The 25,883-nt window shown below is 33.3% G+C and overlaps 2 protein-coding genes across 2 annotated transcripts in view; one reads left to right on the top strand and one right to left on the bottom strand.

The window, feature by feature from the left end:
• Positions 1-5,255, bottom strand: part of LOC143079844 (uncharacterized) — a 49,224-nt gene extending 43,969 nt beyond the window's left edge. Inside the window, exon 1 of the mRNA XM_076255481.1 lies at positions 5,150-5,255. Within this exon, the coding sequence (XP_076111596.1) occupies positions 5,150-5,161 (12 nt within the window). The 5' untranslated portion in view covers positions 5,162-5,255. The remainder of the gene's footprint in view (positions 1-5,149) is intronic.
• An 8,658-nt stretch (positions 5,256-13,913) lies between these two features.
• Positions 13,914-25,800, top strand: LOC143079837 (uncharacterized). Its single transcript, XM_076255469.1, has 4 exons — positions 13,914-14,558; positions 20,935-21,123; positions 22,870-22,992; positions 23,447-25,800. The coding sequence occupies exons 1-4, from the start codon at positions 14,261-14,263 to the stop codon at positions 23,617-23,619; spliced, it is 783 nt and encodes a 260-aa protein (XP_076111584.1). The 5' UTR covers positions 13,914-14,260; the 3' UTR covers positions 23,620-25,800.
• Positions 25,801-25,883: the final 83 nt, after the last annotated feature.

Here is a 25,883-nt window from a genome sequence, read left to right as displayed (position 1 = left end):
GGTTGTTGTCTGTTTATCATGTTTATGTGGTTCCTAAGTATTTCTGGTTTCTGGTTTGTTATATAGATTAGACCGTTGGTTTTCCCGTTTGAATGGTTTTACACAAGTAGTTGTTGGGGCCCTTTATAGCTTGCTGTTAGGTGTGAGCCTTGGCTCCGTGTTGTGGACTGTACCTATACCTATAATGGTTTACTTTTATAATTGTACTTGGATGGAGAGTTGTCTCATTGGCACTCATACCACATCTTCCTACAGTTTTGTATATCTATTAACCAGGAAAATTGAACATTGAACAATGAACCATGAAAGTGAGGTAAAGGTCAGATGATAACTTAGTCTGCCAGACAGACATATATACATGTAGTATATCTTACTATGCATACTATCATTCCATAAAATTCATACACCAAATGCAGTTGGCCTTATGCTTAATCATGTTAGTTATAGTTTAAGAAAAACAGATCAAAACACAAAAACATTGAGCAATGAATCCTACAAATACATATGATATAAGGTCACGGTCAAATAAAACCTCAGTGGATTTGTTGGCTTTTTTCAACACTACCTCTACCCTTTTTTATTGGGAAAATATGCATTATTTTCATCAAATTGGGAAATTTAAACTAGAATTTGACTGAAACTTCAATTTACAGACCCATTTTCAAGAGTCAAACTGTGCTTTAAAATAAGACCCCATTTTGTCAGTGATGATGCATAAAGAGACCCTCATATCTGCACTAATAGTCATTTACAGCATGAAAAATGTTTAAATGAGTGTTTTTCAGTTTGTATTCATGCACAATTACTACTGAGACTGCACTGTTTAGGAAAAAAGTTGTCTTTTTGGGAATAATTTTAAGCCATTTTTTTTCAAATTGGGATTCTTCCCCCAGGGGAAAAAGCCTTTAAATTTATTCTCCACTAATTGAAGGCAAACAATATCACTGAACCTATACACAAAATTATAGTTGACATACAAATACATTGAATGCAGTATTAGAAAATAATAGACCAAAACACAAAAACTTAACCTTAACCACTGAACCATGAAAATAAGGTCAAAGTCATATGAAAGATGAAAACTTCATAATATACTGCATACAGAGTTAAAGCACTGCCAGGGGCGTGGCTAGAAGAAAACGATGTGCAAGCAACTACCGCCAAGTTTTGGGACCCTTTAATGCAGAAAAATGTTCTTGGTTTTCGGTCATAGGACGGTTTAAAGAGGAGCTACATGTAGATAGGACTTATAAACAATTCATGAACGTAAAACTATTAATTAATACTTGAATCTTCTGAATAGAGTAAATCATGGTTAATTTAATACATAAACAACACATTTTTGAATTACAGAATTTACTCAACATTGACCAACATCTGCTCCTCGGGTCTAAGCTGAAACGAACTTCTCTATTACTTTGTCAACATTCACACTGAAATCCCGATCAATATGCAGTAATGCTAGCGATGATAACCTGTCGTTGTTCATTGTTGATCGTACATTTGTTTTCAACAGACTTAATACACTGATAAATCTGCATGGTAGCACTCGCGAGATGTTATAAACCAGCGTACGTGTTCTCCATCGAGCGACCTCCCGATTGAAACTGTCCGCAAAATACATGCCAGGTCAAATTTTGTATGTCTCAGACAATGTTGAGAATTATTCGTTGGTTATATTTCCTACAATACGAGGAAGCAGATACGGCACAAAGAAGCTATTTTCTTATATTACCAGACACCCTCTACTCTCCAATTCCATAATCATATGGTCTACATGTGTGAACGCAAAATATAATGAGACTTTCCAATGTTGTTTTGGCGTGTTTTCAGGGTGATTGGCTCTGGTAGTCTGTCGAATACATCGCCTCGATATATTTTTAATAATATCAAAGGGTTTCGATAAATCTAATGGTCGATTGGTACATCGCATCGCAAACAGATAAGCCGGTACTCTGTAAAATGTGCTCCGAAACTACACGTTTTAGACTGAGTATACATGCGCGTAGCTATGTTTTCGTCAAAACGCCCAGGCGTACACTTGAATTTTGAAAATAAAACAAATAATCGACATAGAATAATAAAAACTGGTCAAAGGCACATCAGCCTTGTGCTTCTTTTTTCAATGGATTGTAATTTTGAATAAAAAGGGACTAAATTTACTCAAATAGATCATTTAATATATTTATTCGAATCTTCTGTAAAAGTCTGAATCTACTATGAATTCTGCGTTCTTTTCTTATATTTAAAGCAATTCACTATCTGCTCAGATTCGATATGCTGTTTGTATTTTTGTCGAGCCTGTGATTTATGTCCCAAAAGCGAGACAAAGCGGCGTCAATATTTAGGTTCCGAATGTGGATAAAGTCTTTTGAATGACTCTCCGTGAAATTTTACGAAAGTTGGACAGAAACTGTTTATGATCAAAAGAGTTTAGAGCAGTAAAATAATGCAATTATATCTTTAATTTTCCCGCATTTTAAGGACAAAATGTACTTCTTTCTGCAATTAATAAGTGGTCACAGTTTGGGCTTACATTTTGTTATTTCTCAATTACATCAACTACTTGTCGAAACTTCATCGAATTTTTTGAAAATGCCGAAGAAACTTTTTCTATGACTAATGTCTAAAGCTAAAATTTTGAAAGCATTTGTTTTCGTTCATTTTTCTGTTCTTTTCTGATAGAGAGATAGCCGGACTCTTCTTTACGCAATTAATTGTTTACATGCTCAATTTATAAACCTTCATAGATTGTCGTGAAATATTCCAGATCAAGAAAAAATATCAAAAGGAAATTTTAAATTTTTTTTTAAATCCCTTTAAAGGAAATAAAAATAAATTGATTCACTTTTTGTGGTAAGAAATCCTAGGTGTTTCAGAATTTTTTATATTGCACCTCTTAGAAATTTTTTTTTCGTGTTCATTAAAAGGTGCTTTTGTCGATTGTATGCTCACTCATGGCACCCTTTAAACTTATTTAAAAGTAATATTGGTTTGGACGTTTTCTCTAAAACCGACCATTAAGCTAGCTTCCAGTTTAACACGATGAATAAGTTAACATATTACAAAATTTAACCAAAACAAATAAACCACTTAGATTCAAAAGTATGTTGCTATCAATGATTTTTTACTGACAGGAATCATTATGGTATCTCATTCTCGATAGCTATCGGGGCTTCGTCCCTTTCGAACCAACTACCAGCAGGTGCTTTAACATTGCGCGGTTGGCACCCCTCATATTCCTCACCAAGGTTCGGGCGTACACGTAAAAATGACCCAGCTACGCTACTGGTATAATAAATTCAAATCTGGTAAAAGATACAACATGTACAAGTTACTGTCCGATTTTTACATGATCTCCAATAAAGCGTTTATTTAGAAATGCCGTTATTTAATGACAGTTCATCAATTAAAAAAGTGACAACATATGTGTTTCCTTTAACCATAATTAATTTATAAATTTTTATTTTGGCATTTTTTTTTTTTTTGCTTGCCGAATCGATGTGCACGCAACTAACTGCGTGTTAGCGTATAGGGAGCTACGCGCCTGACTGCAAATTGAGAAATCATTGTGTGCTTTAATTATTGCTTATTTTGCAAAATGGACTAAAATGAAAGATTAATCATTATGATTTCAGAAATATCTGTATAGAATTATATATATACATGTATATATACCAGATATATTAATGCAAGTTCTTATTTATTACAATGCTCATACATGTATGCATTCAGTCACATTTATAGTATTAATTTAATAAAACCTTGCAATAATTTCTGAATTTACAGTAGTACAAATGTACCTTCAATGACCTTCATGACCTTTTGTTGTTTAGTTTATATGAATAGCTATCAAATGGATGTACCTTTTAACAATTGAACTGATTTAAGAAATAATTGATGCAAGCTACATTGTATACTTTATTGTAGTTTTAACATGGGTAGGCATTATATTCGTGATTATTTTTGCCCGAGTGATAGTGACTATACATGTATAATGCCTACCCATGTTAAAACTATTAATAAAGTATAGCTTGCATCATTTCGATTCTGATTAGGACAATTAAGGTAATGTCTATGTCCGATCTGTATAAGGGTAAAGTGATTGTGCAGGCTCTTCCATGAACCTACCTTTTTTTGTTTGTAAAGAAACAAACGGCTGGCACTGTGATTTTTCGGAGGGAGAGGTTTTTGAACAGCCAGCATGAACGGTTGTCGGATCTACATGTAGGTCAAATATGTCAATTTCGGAATGCAACACATTACAGTCATAATAAACATGATAAAGGAATTAGTGTGCATCATTTAAGAGTTTGGAAGTGTTTTATGTTAATGAAAAATATTAAATGCATGCCAATTTGATCAAATTCATTATTCTGCTGTAGTCAATATACACATGTGCAAAAAAATTGTATAGGATTTAGAGCATGGGTTTATTTATATTTGCGAAAGAAGCATGTCATATATTAGAATACTGATTTTCTGTCAAAATTGAACATGTTGAATATTTGACTTGTTTAATGTCAAAACAATTGTTGACCAAAAACAAAAACATCAAAAATGCTCAGAAAAAATAAACAAGGTGGATGATATGAAACCTTTATTATCACTGATTATGCTTTCACAATAAATTTTAGCTAGTATGATAATGATTCTTTTTGTCCAAACATTGATGAGGACTATCAGTGGAAACCCTTCTTTACTGCTGACGAATATTTAGAGACAACAGCGCAGTTTTCTGATCTAGAAAGCCTGAAACTCTATTGTGTGCAAAAATAGTATACAAAAGTACCATGACATGCGCTAGTCCAAATAATTATGGAAGGCGTCCCAGAAAAAAATTAAAATAGCCTTGCCAGACGTCATAATTATTTGGACTAGACATGCGATTGATGAGATACATGAACTACTTATAGACATAGAATAACTGGGTACCAGACAAGCATGCAAAGAAAAAGTAAAATGATAAAAGTCATGTCAATGTTTTGACCTTACGATCAGGATCAGGATTATTTATCATGTTTATGATTTATTGATCTATACTTTATTTAAATTGAAATTATTCTTAGATTCTGCCTTGTCATTGCTGGTTTGCGCCTCCAAAATTGACAAGACTCGAAATGAGGTCAAAATATAATAAAATACCTACAGTTGCATCCATATATATTTTTTAGTGTTCCAGAATCCTTATAAATCAACATAAACATAAAAAAAAAATATTTTTCATTGAAATGGCTTCAAATCGGAAATGGCTCTGAACTTATAATTACAAAGCAAATGCGAACTAAAATTTATTTCCGGATTCCATAGAATGAATTTGAAGGGCTATATGATCTATAATTATATATGATACAAGTACACACCCGTGATATCGGGGGTCCGTGACTGACTTAAAGTATATAACTATGCCTAAGCCTTATTTTAGTAATTGGTATTGTCATCTGATAAAGTCATGTCGATTATAAGATACACAGTTTTTTTTTTGCTTTCAAATCTTTCTGTTTGAACCCGTCGACCTGGAACTTATCAATTATTGATACACAGTTTTTTTTGCTTTCAAATCTTCGACCTGGAACTTATCAATTATTGGTTATATTAATTATTTGGAAAACAAAAGGTCCTGGCTATCCAGGAATGGAGTATTTTTTAATCAACAGCATTGTCCTATATTAGTTATCTTAGAAAGTCTTGCTGATTGCTGAATAAAACTACAATAGGGAACAATTTGACAATGATAGAATTTAGTAGTGTCAGCCCTTTGATTATGACCCGTGTGTATACAGGTGTCAGACCACCAATTACTCCCTCCAATTTAGAACGTAAAAGTAGTCCTACTTTGACACAAAATAGTGCTTTTGATGTCATTGTTTACTTAAACTAACCAACAAATTTGCAGAAATGAAACTTTTGGTGAAAGAGAAATATATTTAGACCATTTTGAGCCAAACTTCACTTGTCTATGAGTTTGCATTAAAAATTCAGGATTAATGCGCTACATAGTACACTAATTTAAGATTTCCAGAAAACCGGGAGTTATTTTGGTAGTACCTGTCTTTTCAAAATCAGAAATTTGTTACAAGACTTTAAACATTGGTTGAAAATTGGCATGTAGGAAGGTGATACATGTACAATTCAGGATATACCTGGTTTCCTTGAAGTTAAACTTAAGGTAAAATATTTAGAAAGCTGTGAAAATTGCAAAATTTGGTTGAACAGATAGGGATTTTTAATTGGTGGTCTGACACCTATAGCAAAATCCTAAATACACCGTTTGGTGGTGCGCCTGTCAAATGCGGAACGTACAGATAAGGTAATAGCTAACAGGTGAATATACTATTGGTATCGGTATCGGATTCGACCCGGAACTTGTTAATTATGGGCAATATTAAAATTATGTGAAAAACAAAAGGGTCTGGAGTGGTGTAATTTTTAATCTACACCATGGTCCTATATTAGTTCTATATGGAGTTGAATTCTTTGATTTGTCGTTTTTACCCGATGACGGCTGACAAAGTGGACCTCGTAATTTTAGTATTATAGATATTATATACGTTTTATCAGAGAAATATAATGTGTGATATTATGTCTCTTGTTTCATAAATATACTACATTTTAGATTGAGGTATAATCCTAATTTGTAAGTAAAAAGCGAGATTAAAAAAAAATTAACATAATTTAAACCACTGAGAGACATACATACATGTAACATACATGTATATATATGTCTCTGTTTAGTCCCAGGTTTTAAATAGACAGTATTATAGTCCCAGGTTTAAACAGACAATAACCTGCGTAAAGAAAATGCACACTGGATTGTAGCCGTAAGCTGACTACTCGGCTATGAGGGTACTGAGTAATATGTCCCTGCCTATATATATATTGACAGTTACAGACACAAGAATCTGGACAGAATGCGCTTTAGAGCTTTTAAACTAACAGCTGTGCGTTAAAATATAACAGGGATCCCGATATCTTTTCGTTTGAAGCAGTCCACAGTGAAATTAATGATTAATCTAAGAAACAAAATTGCAAGCAATGAGACAACAACTTAGTATGAAATTCAAAACAGTGTAGCTGTGGCCATTGATTGACTCATTAAAATCATTCATTGACTGGGACAATTTAGGTGAACGTTTGTATGTAACGACCAATGCTCACTATGTACTTTTTAAAGACACTTAAACTATGGGGTCACCAAAGGTTCTCAACACCTAAATAAAGTAATTCAAAAAATTAATCAGAAATAACACGATATTTTGATTTATATCAATTATATAAATCAAAACACAAAGGTTATTCCTGATTAATTTTTCGAATTATTTTATAATTAAAGGCGTTAAGAAATCTCTGTTGACCCCACAGTTTAAATGTCTATCGTAGGTACGTCATGAACAGTGGTTGTTACAGACAAACGTTCACGTAAATTGTCCCAGTCAATGGATGATTTTGATGGGTCAATCAATGGCCACAGCTACACTGTTTTGAATTTCATACTAAGGTTTTAATCGTTCTGAGTCTCAGCAAAAAAAAGGAAACTATTAAAGATCTATAGGCCTTAAAAAATATCCCAAAATAACAACTTATGTCTCCAATTAAATGATTTGGAGACCCGATAGTGCAAATTTCAGTCAGTGACTTTATGAATTCACACTAAAAGAGCCGAAAAGTCACTAAAAAGATCTACCTGATTAACACCAAGTACGTCTAACTTGACAAATAATATATAAATGTGACAACCATTGTGGTCATAGAAGTAAGTTATGTAAACCAAACCTTGGAGACAAACAACAATAGAACGCTATACACAATATGTGTCTGACAATAACATGAAAGGAAACAGTTGTGTACAATACTATAGTGAGCATGAAAAATAAAGCAGGCATAGCAGCAGATGAAAATGCCGGAATAGTCAATCCGCAATCACCCCCTCCCTTTTCCCTAAAAATGTCAATTGGTTGTTCCCTGAACCACTTGGAACCCTTTATATCGAGCTAATAACTAAGATCAAACAATTAAACACATTTATTCCAGCGACTATGAAAATTTTTCTCCCCCGTTGCCACCTTACAAATGAATATCAAATGTAAGAAGACTACCAACCAAAGACAGGTGGGCCATGACAAAGTCGTAAAAACAACGCTTAGCCTGATGACACATAAGTACAGGAGATCCTGCGGAACTTTGATAAAGTGTCAAAGTTTTACCTGTTTAAACAATATATATCCCTACTTGTAAGGTTCAATTTTACAATATACATTGACCAAGATGTCGTTAAATGAAAGCGGATATCCTACATTTATCATTTTTAATCCCCACCTACGATAGTAGAGGGGCATTATGTTTTCTGGTCTGTCCGTCCGTTCGTTCGTCCGTCCGTCCCGCTTCAGGTTAAGTTTTTGGTCAAGGTAGTTTTTGATAAAGTTGAAGTCCAATCAACTTTAAACTTAGTACACATGATCTCTATGATATGATATGATCTTTCTAATTTTAATGCCAAATTACAGTTTTTACTCCAATTCCACGATCCACTGAACATAGAAAATAATAATCCGTGTACTGGGGACACATTTTTTTTTTTTAAACTTATGGTCAAATCGCGGAAAGACCATCTCAAGCTTAAATTATTGAAAGCTACCCGATTCAACATTGGCAAAACGTACCGGGCAATCTTGGTGTGATCGAGTCGTTCCTACATTGTTTCAAATTCAACGGCCAAAAGATGAAACTTTACGACTGAATATAAATGCAAACAAACAACTGAATTTTGGCAGCGACATGCATTTAACATGTTTATGTTCTGATATACTCCCAATTAAACACAAAATAGTTATCAATTTAACTAAATGAACTTTCACATGTGAAGACTGTATCACAATAAACACTGTTTACCGCACAAATAATAAGCTACAATATAGCATAACTGGCAGGATTTCATATATATACCAAACAACTTTAAAAAGGATCTATCAACAGAAGACCAAGAAAAACATATGAATGTTTTTAACAGAACCACGCCCTTAACTCAACAATTAACCGTTGACAAATAAATTACAAATAAACTAAAATATCAGCAATAATGCATTACATCCAATTCTATCATCATCAACTTGTCACACAACAACCTTTAATTAATTCGAAAATATAGTTATCACTTTGCCTGTATTACTGAGACAAGCATGGCCTAATATACGACATGGGAAACTGATGGCAATCGCATTAAATCAAAAATCCAATATGTTATTATAAATTTGATAATAAATGTGTAAACCATAGATTTTTTCTATCAGATCTGAACACGCTAATCATAAAATGATACCAGTTCAATTACATTTTATCTCGATTTTAATGGATTTCGGGTGAGAAGTACCATATACAATGGTAATATGTGCACCAATGATCTTAAAATATCAACTACATGTACATGCATATTTCTTGAGACACACTGGTTCAAGCCTTTTGTTTTTTACCTGATTTTGACAGTTTGTTCATTTATTACATCATTGTCATGCACAGTCTGGTGTGGTTGACAAAATTCATGATTACATCATTGTCATGCACAGTCTGGTGTGGTTGACAAAATTCATGATTACATCATTGTCATGCACAGTCTGATGTGGTTGACAAAATTCATGATTACATCATTGTCATGCACAGTTTGATGTGGTTGACAAAATTCATGATTACATCATTGTCATGCACAGTCTGATGTGGTTGAAAAAATTCATGATTACATCATTGTCATGCTCAGTCTGATGTGGTTGACCAAGTGGTTGACAAAATTCATGCCGTTACATCATTGTCATGCGCAGTCTGATGTGGTTGACCAAGTGGTTGACAAAATTCATGATTACATCATTGTCATGCACAGTCTGATGTGGTTGACCAAGTGGTTGACAAAATTCATGATTACATCATTGTCATGCGCAGTCTGGTGTGGTTGACCAAGTGGTTGACTGGCAAAATTCATGATTACATCATTGTCATGCACAGTCTGATGTGGTTGACAAAATTCATGATTACATCATTGGCATGCACAGTCTGCTGTGGTTGACCAAGTGGTTGACAAAATTCATGATTACATCATTTTCATGCTCAGTCTGATGTGGTTGACCAAGTGGTTGACAAAATTCATGCCGTTACATCATTGTCATGCGCAGTCTGATGTGGTTGACCAAGTGGTTGACAAAATTCATGATTACATCATTGTCATGCACAGTCTGATGTGGTTGACAGAATTCATGATTACATCATTGTCATGCACAGTCTGATGTGGTTGACCAAGTGGTTGACAAAATTCATGATTACATCATTGTCATGCGCAGTCTGGTGTGGTTGACCAAGTGGTTGACAAAATTCATGATTACATCATTGTCATGCACAGTCTGATGTGGTTGACAAAATTCATGATTGCATCATTGTCATGCACAGTCTGCTGTGGTTGACCAAGTGGTTGACAAAATTCATGATTACATCATTGTCATGCGCAGTCTGATGTGGTTGACCAAGTGGTTGACAAAATTCATGATTACAACATTGTCATGCACAGTCTGATGTGGTTGACAAAAGTCATGATTACATAATTGTCATACACAGTCTGATGTGGTTGACAAAAGTCATGATTACATCATTGTCATACACAGTCTGATGTGGTTGACCAAGTGGTTGACAAAAATCATGATTACATCATTGTCATGCACAGTCTGATGTGGTTGACAAAAATCATGATTACATCATTGTCATACACAGTCTGATGTGGTTGACAAAAGTCATGAGCCTCTAATTCAGTGGTGGCCGTTGGTCGCTGTCTGCGTTATCGTTAATTATTTTGTACATAAATTAGGCTGTTGGCTTTTTCGATTGCATTGATTTAGATGTTATCATTTTGGAGGATTTTATAGCTGACTTCAAGTTAGTTGTGGCACTGGTCTTGCCCGTCGATGAAGGCCATACAACTACCTATATGTGTTTAAATCCGCTCAGTTTATTTAAATAACCCTTAACTCTGTAGATTCTTTGTCTCCTTGTCAATCATACCACATTTCATTAATCTAAACATTTATTTTTATCCAGACCATTTCGTCTCTGGTGACAGGATGGAAAAATGTCTCAGCAATCCTTATTTTATTTTAGCGCCCATGATTTCAAAATCAAAACAGACATATATATATATAAGACTTCATATAGTGTGATTGTACAAACAACATCATATACCTCAATATCAAAGAAGAACACTGTAATTGCACGTATCAATAAATATTTCGGACACTTAACATATACAATGTATCCTTCATCCGTTTGTCATGCTGTTAAATGATTCATATCAATCTATTTTGGTTTTACTAAAACCAATATTTGTATATACAAAGCCTTGCTGAAACAATCTTGAACGTGGTACAACTGAATAAAAACCGAACCACGCTTCAACGCCTTGCATAATTGAAAATTTCAAAGTTCAAGCAACTATAAGATTTACAACAGAGACTTTGTAGATATATATCCCAAATGAGAGGTCTATAGGCATGTGCGATTTGAACTTGTATAATTCTAAAATTTAAAAAAAGGACGAAGGTTAAGTGTAGATTCTTCCACTCCAAATGAAAGCATCGTGTGACTATGATTTTAACCTGAATAATTCTAAAATTTTAAAGTTCAAAAAGTGAAGTATTTACAACAGAGACTGTATATAGAACCTTAATAAACTGGGAATGTTGATATTTGTTTTGTGCCAATGGCCCCTTTTCGAGTGAATTCTTTAGAGAATTAAAATTTCCCGGATGAAACCATATCACATGGTTAAAACATGACAGTTAAATTAGTGATATTAATTAATTACTTTATAATATTCACAATCTCTGAGATATTGTTTTTTCGTTGGTGCAAAAGTAATGTAAATGGGATCAAAATGAACGATAAAAGCAATACTTAAATTGCTCCCGGGATTGCCATATAATCCATTCCAGTATAAAATATGTATCTATTGCTGACAGAATGTCGATTCCTTCAGATTTGATGCAAATGATGTCTGGTCGACTTGTATAAGGCATACTACATTAATAAAACTGATACGATGCTTTTTTGTTGTAAAATGTTTTTTGTAGTAAAAGTAGTAGTGTATCCCACAATACCAACCTTCAAGTAATTGTTTCTCCGACAGGGAAAGCTTGACAAGAAGGCAAGTAAGGTGTTAAGTTCAGTATGTATACAAATATATACATTTCATATTCTTTGCATTTTAAGACAAGATGATTGCGTATATAATAAATAAGCAAGATTAACACATAGCCGTATACTAAAGTGTTTCTTTTATTCAAATTAAAATGTGTTTTTTCTTCTTTTGAATGAAACCGGAAGCTCTTTGATAAGATTTATAAGTAATGTACTGGGTGTTTGGAATAAAACAGTTTACGAAGAGAAAGAAACATGAAGAATGACGACATTCAATTGTTTTTCTCTCGAATCGTAGAAAGAAACGAAAGACTATTAGGGAGCTATCATTTGATTTTTATGGGGGGCTAGGATGAAATTTGACAATTTAGGTAAAACAAAGTCTGGATAAACTAAAAAAAAAGGCAGGACCGAACAGAGTGAAAAATAAAAAGGCAGGACAGAGATTACAGCTAAAAAAAATGCAGGACAAAATTTTTCATCCTAGTCCCCCCCCCCCTAAAAATCAAATGGTAGCTCCCTTACCTCATTACAGTTCAATATAGTCAATATTCGTATTCATAATTTAATTTTCACAAGGTAGAGTTCCAAGTTGCAAAGCTAAAACCATCCCGTCGTGAATTTTACGGATGCTTATCACGAGTTGGTTAACCATTATATATGGAATATCCGTTTTCCAGATGATAGGAGATATATTCCAAGTGAAGTAGCTACAATCCTGCCCCCTTTTCCCTGAATGTGACCTATCTAAAAAGACTTATTACCGGGTGTGTACTAGCATAAGCAACAAGACGGGTACTACATATGTGGAGCAGGAACTGCTTTATTACTCTTCCGGAGCACCCGAGATACCCATTTTTTTGTGTTGCCTATAATTTTTATTTTCTTTAATGTGTTTTGTGTACTATTGTTTGTCTCTTGGTCTTTGACTTATGTTTCAGTTAAGCCATGTCGTTGTGGGTTTATTTTCGACTTATGAGTCTGAATGTCCCTTTTACATATTTCGACCTCCTTTTTTATACTGATGGCAAATTAGTAGGCAACCCTTGTTAAAGTTTGTGGACTCTTTGACTGTGTTGGATGTATGTAATACTCAGCTTTGTCCATCTTAATTTTCTAGTCAAATTTTCCGCCTTCAAAGAAGAGGTAGCCAGTCTCTGTAACGAAGTGTCTGAATCAAATATACAAAGAAAAATCCTCGATCACTCCACTGACGTTTTAAACGTATGATGAGTCTAATGTTTAGCTTGAAAGGCTTTATTAAAGCCTATAGTACAAAGACTATTTTCTCGACCCTAGTTCTTAGCTGAAAATAGTGAATAATTTGAAATTCACTTGCACCTTATGTGTAAACATATTCGCTGCCAACACACGTACACATAGGGTCAATGTGATATATACTCTCAAAAGAGTTTATATACCTGTTAAAGTTTAATTGTTTCTTAAAGGACAGTCTACCTGTTCTTATCAGATCTTTAAACTGATACGTATATGGATCATATTTCTGTCATATTCACAATTAGAGAGACGGATTCATTTTTCATTTTGAACGGTCCCTGTTTTTACAGTAACCAAATACCTCTCCGTAAAAATTGTTAAGACTGACATGTGAAACAAACATACATTAAACTTAATGATAAAGATACGGTTACGAGAAATAGTCGTTTTGTGTATAAGAAGTCTTATAATAAATTGTAATCCGGGAAACCTTTTTAAAAATATTTAAATAAGTTAATGCTTTTTATCAATTCCGGTATTAAGGCGCAGATTGTTCTGTTACATTCCAAGTACTAAATCGATAAATAGTACTTTTGTCATTGACTGGATGTTTCTTAATATAATTAAGCATAGCATAGAATCCAATCAACCGTAACGTGTGAAAATATGGTATTTATAATCAATCAGTGAAGAGCAGTAAGGAATACTGTCATAAATTATATTTTTTTCAATAACAATTGCCAAAAGGCACATATTACTATTATTTATAATAGTTAAATCGATCCGGGGGACAGACCGTGTACTATAATAGCTTGTCTCTGCCGCATTCACTTGTCTAAATTTACACTCCACATCAGTTTCGCTTCACACGCACACGATGATGGCTGACTTTGGATTTTATACTTTCGTTCTTTTTATAATTCAACTAATTTTAGTGGAAGTATCAGAAAGTTGTATAACTAAAGATCCTTCAATTACCATCAAACCAGAGGAAATGGTGGCTAGGTCTAAATATGTTTTATATGGAGAAGTAGTTAAAAAAATAACACCGGACCCAAGGACACCAAATATTGCAACTTCATATGGTGTGGAATTTAACATTAAATGTATTTACAAAGGAAACAACTCAGATGCGATGTTAAGAAATAAAGAAAAAGTAATTATTGCCGGCGCAGGTAAGAAATTAAAATTATGCATTATAATTAATGTGTTTGTACTAGTGCACGTGTGATTTTACAGTTCAACGCAAGACGTTCCCCTATATTTAATAGTTAAACACCGAGATAAAACTCAGTGCTGATACCACACATAAATAAATATGTACATGATGTCCATTTATACATGTTCAAAGTGAAATTAATTTTGTTTGTGACCAGTCGTTTATGAAATTAGATACATGTAAAAGAGACATTAAATATGACATTTGTGAATTATGGTGACAACAATACCCTTGTGACATGCAAGTTTTGACTTATATCTTATCACCACTTAAATTGTTACTGATAAACTTTAAACTGTACTTGATAAATTTTTATCTCTTTTCTTTTATTATATCTTTCTACACAAAAGTATCAGAAAATAACAAAAACCAAACAATCTTTGCTTTGTGTAGAAAACGACAATTTATTATAAAGCTTGGGCGACAGATGGCCCTGAAAATCAATAAGTCGCAATGTGCTCTTGAAATTCGTCATTCAAGCAAGAAATTTTAATTCGTATTCATCTAAATCGACAGTTGCATAAAAATGACTTTAACGCCTGAGTATAATGAACGGACGATCTCCCCAGTTCATTTGCATGAAATACAACATTTCGGAGACTAAATGGCGGATGTAGTCAATTTCTGTAAGATTACAAAGGACAATTGAAATGTCAGTTTAGTAATGCAACATATATATAGATATAATTTAGTTGGATGTGTAATAAAGCTAATAATATTTCATAGGAATGACCATTTATGACTATTATAACTATAATGTTCCCTTTAGATCAATAAAACTTTATGACTTGTCTTGCCGTGATCAATAGTTAACTATTTGTCCCATGATGATATCTCACAACATGTTGGCGTATATAATAACGTCCTATAAATGCCGATGTTGCATACTTATTGCACTTTATTACAATATTTTGTCTCCATAGTAACGAAATATTCATCTTCTTGTATAATGACTATGATGGAAAATGAAACTAATTTTTGGAATGTTCACAAAACTGTACATTATTATTTCTAGCATCTATTTATCATCTTTGTTACTTCAGAAGAAAGATCAGTCCATTGATTTACTGATGTCACTCAGCGACCGATATAGCATAACTTCATCAATTTCTCAAAACAAGAAACGAGTTTGCCGATCAATTTAGATATATGAATATATATACATTCCATAGAATTGATGTAATTTGACATTTAATAGCGGTATTTTAATTGCCAGATTTAGATAAGAAACTACTAGAGACCTCTTTTTTACAAAGTAATCGTGACTGACTCTTACGACTCCCTACAGAGATTAAAACTGTTTATATAAATGCATTTTTATGCATCTGTATACACTTGTATCAGCGGCATTTGAATGGACCCGAAATAAGTAAATACGTTTCGTCCTACAAAGTGCACCGTAGAGTTTTCGAAAAAAAACCCAGTTCTCTTAATTACGTCTGAGGCTTGGGAACAAGTTTTAAATATAAATGCAAAGAATGTTGAAATTATTCAATTACAAACAAATTTTTAAACGTAAAAGGTCAGACAAGCTATCAAACAATAGTCATAGAGGCGTGAAATATGACTATACAGACATGTGTGTGGTATTTGATTGCTACGGACACAGGACAACGCCCGTGTTGTAATATTAACACGTTTGCACTGCAGTTCTGCCAGGTATTGTCCACAGATAACAGAATAATATCTATTTTTCTGTGTTATGATAAGAGATAGTTATTAGTTTGAATGAGAAACAGATGCATTTTGGCGTGCACTGCGTTTTTCCTTTGCCTTTAGGCACGACATGAATGATATCTTCTCCATTCTACAAATATCATGTAACTGCATAAAGGTTTAAAGAAAAAAGAAGTTCATGATACATAGATAATCATCTTTACATCTGGAGCTGACAAAAAATTATAGTAATTTGCAGAATGCATTGTCAGAAAATTAAGGTTTTAATTAACGTACACGTCTCTTCCACATAATTGCAATAGTACATGAGCCATAATTCGCCAAACACATGCATGGACCCATGATCAGTTTCTACAAACATACTATTTTCAAATATACTTTTTCGGTAGACACCTCTCTGAGAAAAGTAAAAACGGTTACCATTCTGGTGTGTTCTAGAACTTTTTACTGGGACATTCAGTTGGTCAGTTTTCAGACCTGCCCATCAAGGTTTCCCATGTTAGGAGAGTAACTAGCTTTGATTCCCTTGGTATTTATTTAACATGTTTAGAAAGATCACAATCTTTGTGAAATTTTACAAAAGCAACATTCGAAAAGAAGATAATTGTGTTTTTGAATACAATATGGCGTACATGATTCTTTATAACAACATATTTTTGCATTGTTGAATTCAAACACGGGATAGGAGTTGGAGTTATCCTGAATTTCGGCAAATATTTAGGCATTCTTTTTCCAGGATCCCGACTTAAAGTAAATCTTCAATTCCCAAATCCGATAGATACAAATCCTGGATCCCACAAGGTCTAATCCCGACGTCTTGGAAAAGGTCCTCCAGCCTCTCTTCTAAGCATCTTAGTAGCTTTATCTTTTAACATGATTCACAAGAATGTTTGAACAGCAAGGGCGAAACTGCCTTTTTCGAACGATTAACTGATTTAAAGAGTTATCTCCCATTATACGAACCTATAGATCTCTCAAGTCATATTCTTTTATACTATTAAACGAGTAGACCTCATTTTGTGTGTCGCTTCTCTTCTTTCCACAATAAATTAATCATCACGCCTCTGTGTTCATTTGTCATCCATTCATATTATTATTCAGATTGAGTTATTTTGGGATAAAAACGAGAAAAAGGCATCCGGATATTGTCCCGTCATTGAATGAAATTTTAAGTCAGATAGACTTACGGTTTGCGTTTTTCTGTATGCTTTGATGAACATACACATACTACGAATAAAGTCATTTTCTGAATTTTATCCGCTATCATTTTCAAGTTTTACTTTACTATCCACGGCGGTCACAGAGTGTATTAAATAGAAAGGGTCTGTATACTATATCTATGACCACCATGGATCGATTAGTAAACTTAGAATTGAAAGTAAATACTTTATTTATATAGTAATGAATGTTCATAATATACAGATAAACGCTGAAATTATTCATGTGAACTTTTGATACCTTTTCTGAAATTCTCCAGTTATTAAATCTTTTACAAAATTCATTGATTACAAAAAAATAGAAGATGTGGTATGATTGCCATGTTGAGACAACTCTCCACAAGAGACCAAAATGACACAGAGATTAACAACTATAGGTCACCGTACGGGCTTCAAAAACGAGCAAAGCCCATACCGCATAATGAGCTTTAAAAGGCCCCGAAATGACAATGTAAAACAATTCAAACGAGAAATAAGCGGCCTTAGATCTATTTATGTACAAAAAATGAACGAAAAACACATAAACAAACGACCACTGAATTACAGGCTCCTTACTTAAATGACTTATGATACTTTTGCTGAAATTCTTCAGGGGGGGGGGGGGGGGGGGGCAAGGACCTTTTTCGGGACGTCGGGATCGGGTGTGATTAAGCTTTGGATTTCGGGGTTGATTCTTTCGGGTTCCAGGAATTCTTTTTTTCAAATTTCGGGATGCCGGGATTTAAATTTACTTAAATTCGCGACCTCGGGATTTCATGTTTTTAAGCACGGGATTTCGGTCTCAGGACCCCTTCACCCCCTTGAATGGTATGCCTGTATAAAGTCAAAAACTCGTGTTCCAGTGTCGTAGTTGTTTTTGTAAAATGATAAATAAAAGCTAAATCTGATCACGAGGATTGTCTTTTGAGTTGTTGATATCCCGTGTTTGTGGCTTGTTATTCGGTATGGGGTTGAACTTTGGGTTGACTCATTGTAGAAGGCCTAACAAGTGATAAAGTATCTCCTTGGTCTTAATGTAGTCTATGGCAGTCATATTTGGTGACCTCATCAGAAAGTGTCGATATCGACTAAAATGTGAAGAATTTTTTAATTTAGTTACTGGATCTTTCTCACCTGTAACATCCTATTTTCATCAGACACTATTTATAGTAAATCAATAGGTTGTCATAAAGAAACATGAACGCCATATTGTTGATGATGGCATGCAAAGTCATTCAATGATGATTCAATTATTGATTAATTAATACCAACATTCTATTACTCTGCTCTAGTTGATTATTGATTACATTACGGTATTGTAGTTCACACGTCAAAAGTCGATTAATACATGTTATAATAGTATTGATGGGCCAAATATTTTACCCTTAAAACATAGGTACTCGCTTAGCTGGGGGTTTTCAGCACACTTTCTAAATAAACATATAATTTTGGTCTCAAGGTTCTTGGTCCGCCCCTGGTATACAGACCTGCACGTTACATTAGTAAACATTGGATCTTGGTGCCAACTTCCATTATGTAATACAAATAGACCTAATGTCAAAAATAAGATATTTTGGACCAGGAACATATATAATGTTTGACATATATATATACTGTAAAATAAATTTTAATAATGTAAAACGCTGTTTGTCTCAAGTTCAAAAAAGCACCATTACAAATTAAAAGCGCTTCGGCACATAAATCTTAAATACCAAATTTTCCGATGATGTATCAAATTAAAATAAAAAATCAGAAGAAGATTATTTAATGGACAATGGACTTAAATTGAGCATGAATGAAACATTTACATATATGGGTTACCAGGTCACTGACCTGGCAACTAGTTGCCCAGTTTTTGTTGTTGGTTTTTATAGATGCTTACTTGACTTACATAAATTTTGTCATAACGGGGCTTTTTTAGCCTTCTGTTCACTTTGGGTTTGCTTATTGTTGTCGTCCTCATATGATGACATAATTGTTCAAATATTCATCATTGCCAATCATATGATACCAAATCTCCTCTTTATACGACAGGAAAACAAATTTGCGGTCGTATATTGGTATCACGTCTTAGTCGTCGTCCGAAGATATTTGGTTTCCGGATAATAACTTTAGTATAAGTAAATAGAAATTTATGACATTTATACATAAATAACCACACAAGGAAGGTTGTGATTAATTTTGGGGGTAATGGTCCTAACAGTTTAGGAATTAGGGACCAAAAAGGGACCCATATAAGCATTTTTTCTAGTTTCCAGACAATAACGTGTGGAACGGTGTATGAACCTCTCTGCAATAAAACAACAAGTTTCCATACCATAAAAGGATGGTAAGGATTGACTTTTTTTTTTGGGGGGGGGGATAGTGGTGTTGAAAGGGGGGGGGTTATTGCTCAAACTGTTTAGGAATTAGAAGCATAAAAGGGGAAAACAAGAGTTTCCTGGTTAATGGACAATTTTAAGGGTGAGGGAGTTAATCCAAACACGTTTAAAGTACAATGCTGTGTATGTTTTGATTACCTCCCTTACACTGCTTTTAAATTATGTATAAAGAAATGTTGTATTGTCTTGAGGTGATTAGCTGTCAATTTATTTTTAGAAGTTACTATTAAAGGATTATTAATTTTAGCTACATTATATGTCATTTTCTCTTTTAAGACTTGAATGATATATTTATAAATTGGTAATTATGGTTGCAAACTCCAGTCAGTGGAAATTTGAATTGAGATTATGACCATATCTTGTGGAAAAACATTTTTTTGGGGGGAAACAGGGAGGTGAAAAAAAATGGGGGAGGGGCATTTTTTCTCATTGCAGATTTCAGAAATTAACAAAGAAAATTTCTTCAAATTTTATTTTTTTTTGCAAAAGGGTAGGGGGTCAATTCGCAATAGGAAAGTGTATTGCACAAAAGCAAAAAAAAAATGATATAAATTCAAATCATATAACCAAATCTATGTTCTTTGACTACAGTTATTATGTGTCAGAAACCTATTATGTGTCAAATATTCAATTACAATCCAAATTCAGACCTGTTTCAAGCGCGAATATTGTGTTCATTTTTGCCCAAACTGCTGAGGTTTGGACCTCTGCGGTCGTATCCCACTGCGTTCAGCGAAGCATTTCATTTGATTTAGTCCCATTTTATTATCCTTTTGCAACAATTGACGATTAGTACATGCATTTCAAGGTTTATTCGAGAATTTGGTACTGACAATTATATCCAATTTCCGAAATTGAAAAATTTGTTCTTAATTTACAGAAGAACTAAAACATGTAAAAGGACTTAAAACACTCAAGAAGCTTTTGTTTTTATCCTTCAAATTTGAAATCTGATCGGTGTATTTGGGTTTGTATGACTGGTACAAGTTAATACACCAACTCAATGAAGATATATATATCAATTAACTTTGACCATACTATGTCTTTGCTTTAACACGCTAGAAAACTATATTTCCAGGTATCGTGAGACCAAACTGTTATTCATTTGAAGTAAAACCGGCAGAAGAAGGTATCACCGATTATGTTGTTTTTCTGCAGGAAGATGGAAACCATTTAGTACCATCTTATGGTGCACCTGAAGATGTCTCATACCAAGATATATATGAATTGACACTTGTTTGTGGTATGAATCCTATTGGACCAAGTGGTTAGTATATTTGTCTTATATTAGCTCATGACTTTTTTTGCCCACTGTTAAAGATCGTATGATGACCACTATTTGATATCACACAGGTCATTTGGTCAGTGGTGGATAGTGGTCTAATTGACATTCATATACCAAAATCTCCTCATCTTTATAATATTAAAGTACTTTCTGACAATTACCATTACGGATGTCAATCCGTTATTGCCTGTTAAAAGAACCATCAATGTCATGTGGTTAGTTATATTGTTATTTCGTCTATGTCGACAGGCACATCATGCATGTTCCCTATGTATCACAAATATAGGAAAGGGACATACATTCGAATATTTTTTTCCGGGGTGAGGGTTGTCTGAATTATTTTGCGAGTGGCGATGATGAATGATAAACCGAAGGTTCTTGTCTCTGAATTTTTGCTTTCGGCTTTCTTTTATCAATATATTTTTTTACAATTCTCATCCCTGGATCTAGTTCAGCAAGTTGTACGGTATCTTTGCTCATTTTTTTCCTTTGGTCTTTTGTGCATATATATAGTTATCTGAGTGTTATCATTTCTCATATCCCTTCTTGTGTCAACTTATTGGACTGCTTTCTTCTCTTTGTTCTGGTTGTTGTCTCTTTGACACATTCCTATTTCCATTCTCAATTCTAATGTTAAGTCTTCATGGTTATCCCCTGGCTGCGCAACGCAATTTGTTTTGCGAGAGAGGACATATAAGTACTGGGCGCCCGTCCGTCTGTCCACCCGGTCTTGTTATGGCTCTCACATGTACAATTCTTGGGAGGTTTTTATAAAACTTATATATCAGGTTTTTGGCAACAATGTGTGGAACGAGTTCGAAAATCAGTGCCGATCAATTATTTTAAAAAGAGTTATGCACCTTGGAAACATTCATGAAGTACAAAATTGCAAATAAGCGCTCTCATGAAAACAATTCTTGCCAGATTTTTATGTAACATTTATTGTATGTTTATATCAGGGATGTCTTGAATGAGTTTGAAAATCTGTGATGATCAGAGTTATGCCTCTTGGAAATATTATGTATATGAATCATTGCCTTTGAGTGCTCTTATGTGTACAATTCTTGCCAGATTTTGACGAAATCAAGGTCTTAGATGAGTTCGAAAATATGTGAAGATTAACCATTTTGTAAAAGAGAAATGACCCGTGGAAATGTTAATTATAGAAAAATTGCATCATTAGCGCTCTCATGAGAACAATTCTTGCCACAATTTTATGAAACTTATATTAATGGTTTATATCAGCAACGTCTTTGACCATTTCGAAAATAAGTGCTGATCAAATATTTTTAACTAGTTGTGCCCTTGGAAATATTTATCATATCCGAAATTACATGGAATTTGCCCCGAAGCATTCATTTCTCTGAGATATTTATGAACAATTTTAAGAAAAAATATATTTAAAAAGTAAAATCAACAAAAATACTGAACTAAGAGGAAAATCTAGTCGGAAAGTCCATATTAATCACATGGCAAATGATCAAATAGCAAAACACATAAAAAACGAATGGACAAGAACTGTCATATTCCTGACTTGGTACAGGCATTTTCAAATGTAGAAAATGGTGGATTAAACCTATTTTTTTAGCGTTAAACCTCTCACTTTTCACTTTGATGACAGTCTCATTAAATTCCATTATATTTACAATGAAACAAATTTCCCTTGTATCTTGGATAGATAAAATATGTGTTCTTTTATAATACTTGTTTATTTGATACTATATATAGGTGGAGCTCTAAAAGAAGATTGTCCTAGCAGTCTTCCGAGTGATTGCATACGATACGAATTTCCAACAAGCCCTAAGCCTGTTACAGTCGAAGTGGGAAAACCACAGCTTCTAACCACACCAGGTATGGAACTTTTAATATAGAAATTTTAAATACAAAAATAAAAAATGTAAGAAAAGGATATATCAGAGTTTCAATTCCGATGCGATTCCTTTGCATATTATATGTAACTCGCAAATACCTTTGCAGGTGCTTTGGGATATCCATATATGAATTTCATATTAATTCGAGTATATGTTTACTTTTGATATTAACTCCATGGATACCAGACATCAGTTGAGCTTTTCATTACACAAGAAATTTGAAGTTAGCTATTTTCTTTTGCTATTTTAAACTGAATACTACGCTACCATATGTGTGGTTTATTACCAGGGACTTTCTATACTATAAACACAAAGTCCCTGTTATTACACAGGAAATTTGAAGTAAACCATTTTCTTTTGATACTAACTACACAGTATACTTTTGTCTATCATTTTTGCTGTGGAATTAAATAAGGATATTCTGAACTTTTCAGCACCGAAACCAGAACCCAAACCGAAACCAGAACCAGAGCCAAAAGAGCCTGTTAAAGGGGACACAAAAAGTCAAGAGACAAACGATGGAGGGCGAAATGGCACAGCTACTATCCCTAAACTTACAGTGTTTAGTATATTTCTTGGTTTACTAAGTGCTTTATGTGTGTCTTAAACTGAACATTCCATATGGTCTGAAGGCTTAATCAAATAATAATCAAATAATTTATTTAAATTTTTGTAAGGGCTGGTTGTGCCAGCTGTAATTATTCTGAAACGACTCTCTTGATAGTGTATGACCTAATATGTAGAAGAATGCAGATGTCATTTTACAGGGAAATATTGATTCTGATATATGGGATTAATTTTATGCAACGTGTTGAATAAATATATATTAGAGTATGTAAATATTGCAAAACAAAAGTACAGGTCATGGAAAAGCTAGCAAATGAGGAAACTGGGATCAGAAATGTTTATATTTATTACTTTCTATATGGGCATCTAAAAGTAATGACAGCCTTATTGTCTGAAGCCCGTGGATTATGACTTAGTTTCAAATTCTTCAGAAAATTTTACATGTCACCTGCAGAAGTCTTGATTTTTTTAATATTTTGTGAAGCAATACCATGTTATCCTTGATTTTTGAATTGTTTTTGTAAATTTAAAGCAAAACAGAGCAATCTCCCTCCACTTGAAAAATACAAAGAACTTAAAAATGCAATTGATGTGGCTTAAAAGTATGAGTTGATGCATTCCGTAGAGCTTCCATTATAGGTAGTTCTGTAGGAAAAGATGTAAATTTATTATATATTTTATTTGAATTATTACTCATATCAATTCCCTTATAAAAAAGTTCGTTTTTGGAATCATACAATTTGTATGAAAAATCGAAACCTGTAGTTTATAGATAATATTGTATAAAATTACTCTAGAATCAATTTTGCAGATAAGGAACAAATTGAAGTATTTTCCTTTTTTGAAATTTTCACATTGCATAAAAATCTACAATTACTGAAAGATAAAAGTTGGAGTGAATATTTTGTCTGTATGAAGCATTCTATGACTGTGGATTAATTTATTTTTCAGTTCTTTTTAATTTAAACATCATTATTAAACATACACTTTTAAACAGCAAACTGTTGTAAGAATGTTATATTATAAACATAAGTTAGACAAGATTAAAAAGTGCTACAAGTGTTAGATTTTGACATTGATATTAATTGTGAAAAAGTTGTTTTAATACATTTTTATGTTATTTAAAACAAGTTTTTATGACTGCCACATTGAGGCAACATTATTCGTAATCACATTTAGTATTGAAATTAATAACTAATTTATTATATTTGAATTTTTAGAAAAGATTTTGTAGACTGATATTATAGTGTTCTCTTCGTTTTGGTATCAACTGCATTAGTTAAAAAAATCCTACCTCAGTTGTTTTGAAGAAAGATTATGCAGTGAAAATTGATACAGACTGTATCTTAGGGAGCTACCATTTAATTTTTATGGGGGGGGGGGGGCTAGGATGAAATTTGAAAAAAATAGGCAGGACAGGAGTTTTGAGTAAAAAAAAGGAAGGATGAGAAACTTGTTAAAAAAAAAAGGCAGGATGACAATTTGTGTAAAAAAGGCAGGATAAACTAGTAAAAAAAAAAAAAAAGCAGGACCGAATAGAGTAAAAAATAAAAAGGCAGGACAGAGATTACAACTAAAAAAAAAGCAGGACAAAATTTTTCATCCTAGCCCCCCCATAAAAATCAAATGGTAGCTCCCTTAATGAACCTATGAAATCTAATTAACTTTATTAGTATCCTTGATATAATATACTCCTAATATCTATGTTAATAGTCAAGACTTGACAGTGACGATGTGCCAATATTCGTTGTCTAACATACTTCTGATATACATGTACATCTTATATATATATGCGCAGCTAAATGACTCTGTTGTACAAGAGTATGCAATATTTAATTACATTTATTAATACTCTTATTTACTAATATTTGCAGCAAAGATTGTTTCTTGATGTAAAACATCTATTTTGTTTATTTATGACCTTCAGGTACTTAGTATTTTTGCATCTATTGGCTCATTTTAATAGTATGATACATAACCAACTTCTGTGGTAATAAGTGTATTTATGTATACTTAAAGTATGTAAGTATTATTATGTATGTGTTCCAGACGATTTTATTTTGGTTACTGGTAATTAGATTTCCCCATCCTACATGATTATGAGTAGATGAATACCGGTAATTAAAAGATGTTTTTAGCATGATTAGTCTTCCATCCCGTCTGTTTATAGATAGAAAAATATATAAATGTAGGGGTGGATTCAGAATTTCAAGTGAGAAAAGGTAAAATGCTAGACTAAGAATATTGTCAACAGTGAAAGTTTGATACAAAACTATAACCCTCCCCCTTTTTTCTGGAAAAATC

Source organism: Mytilus galloprovincialis, chromosome 1, assembly GCF_965363235.1.
Source record: "Mytilus galloprovincialis chromosome 1, xbMytGall1.hap1.1, whole genome shotgun sequence".
NCBI lineage: Eukaryota > Metazoa > Mollusca > Bivalvia > Mytilida > Mytilidae > Mytilus > Mytilus galloprovincialis.
Note: the sequence above shows the minus strand (reverse complement) of the source record. Positions and strands in the feature narration are given on the sequence as shown.

Coding starts and splice junctions, on each gene's coding strand:
- LOC143079837 (XM_076255469.1), top strand. CDS start 14,261: ATGATGGCTGACTTTGGATTTTATACTTTCGTTCTTTTTATAATTCAA. Junction 21,124..22,869: donor GAATCCTATTGGACCAAGTG/GTTAGTATATTT, acceptor TACTATATATAG/GTGGAGCTCTAAAAGAAGAT. Junction 22,993..23,446: donor ACAGCTTCTAACCACACCAG/GTATGGAACTTT, acceptor TGAACTTTTCAG/CACCGAAACCAGAACCCAAA.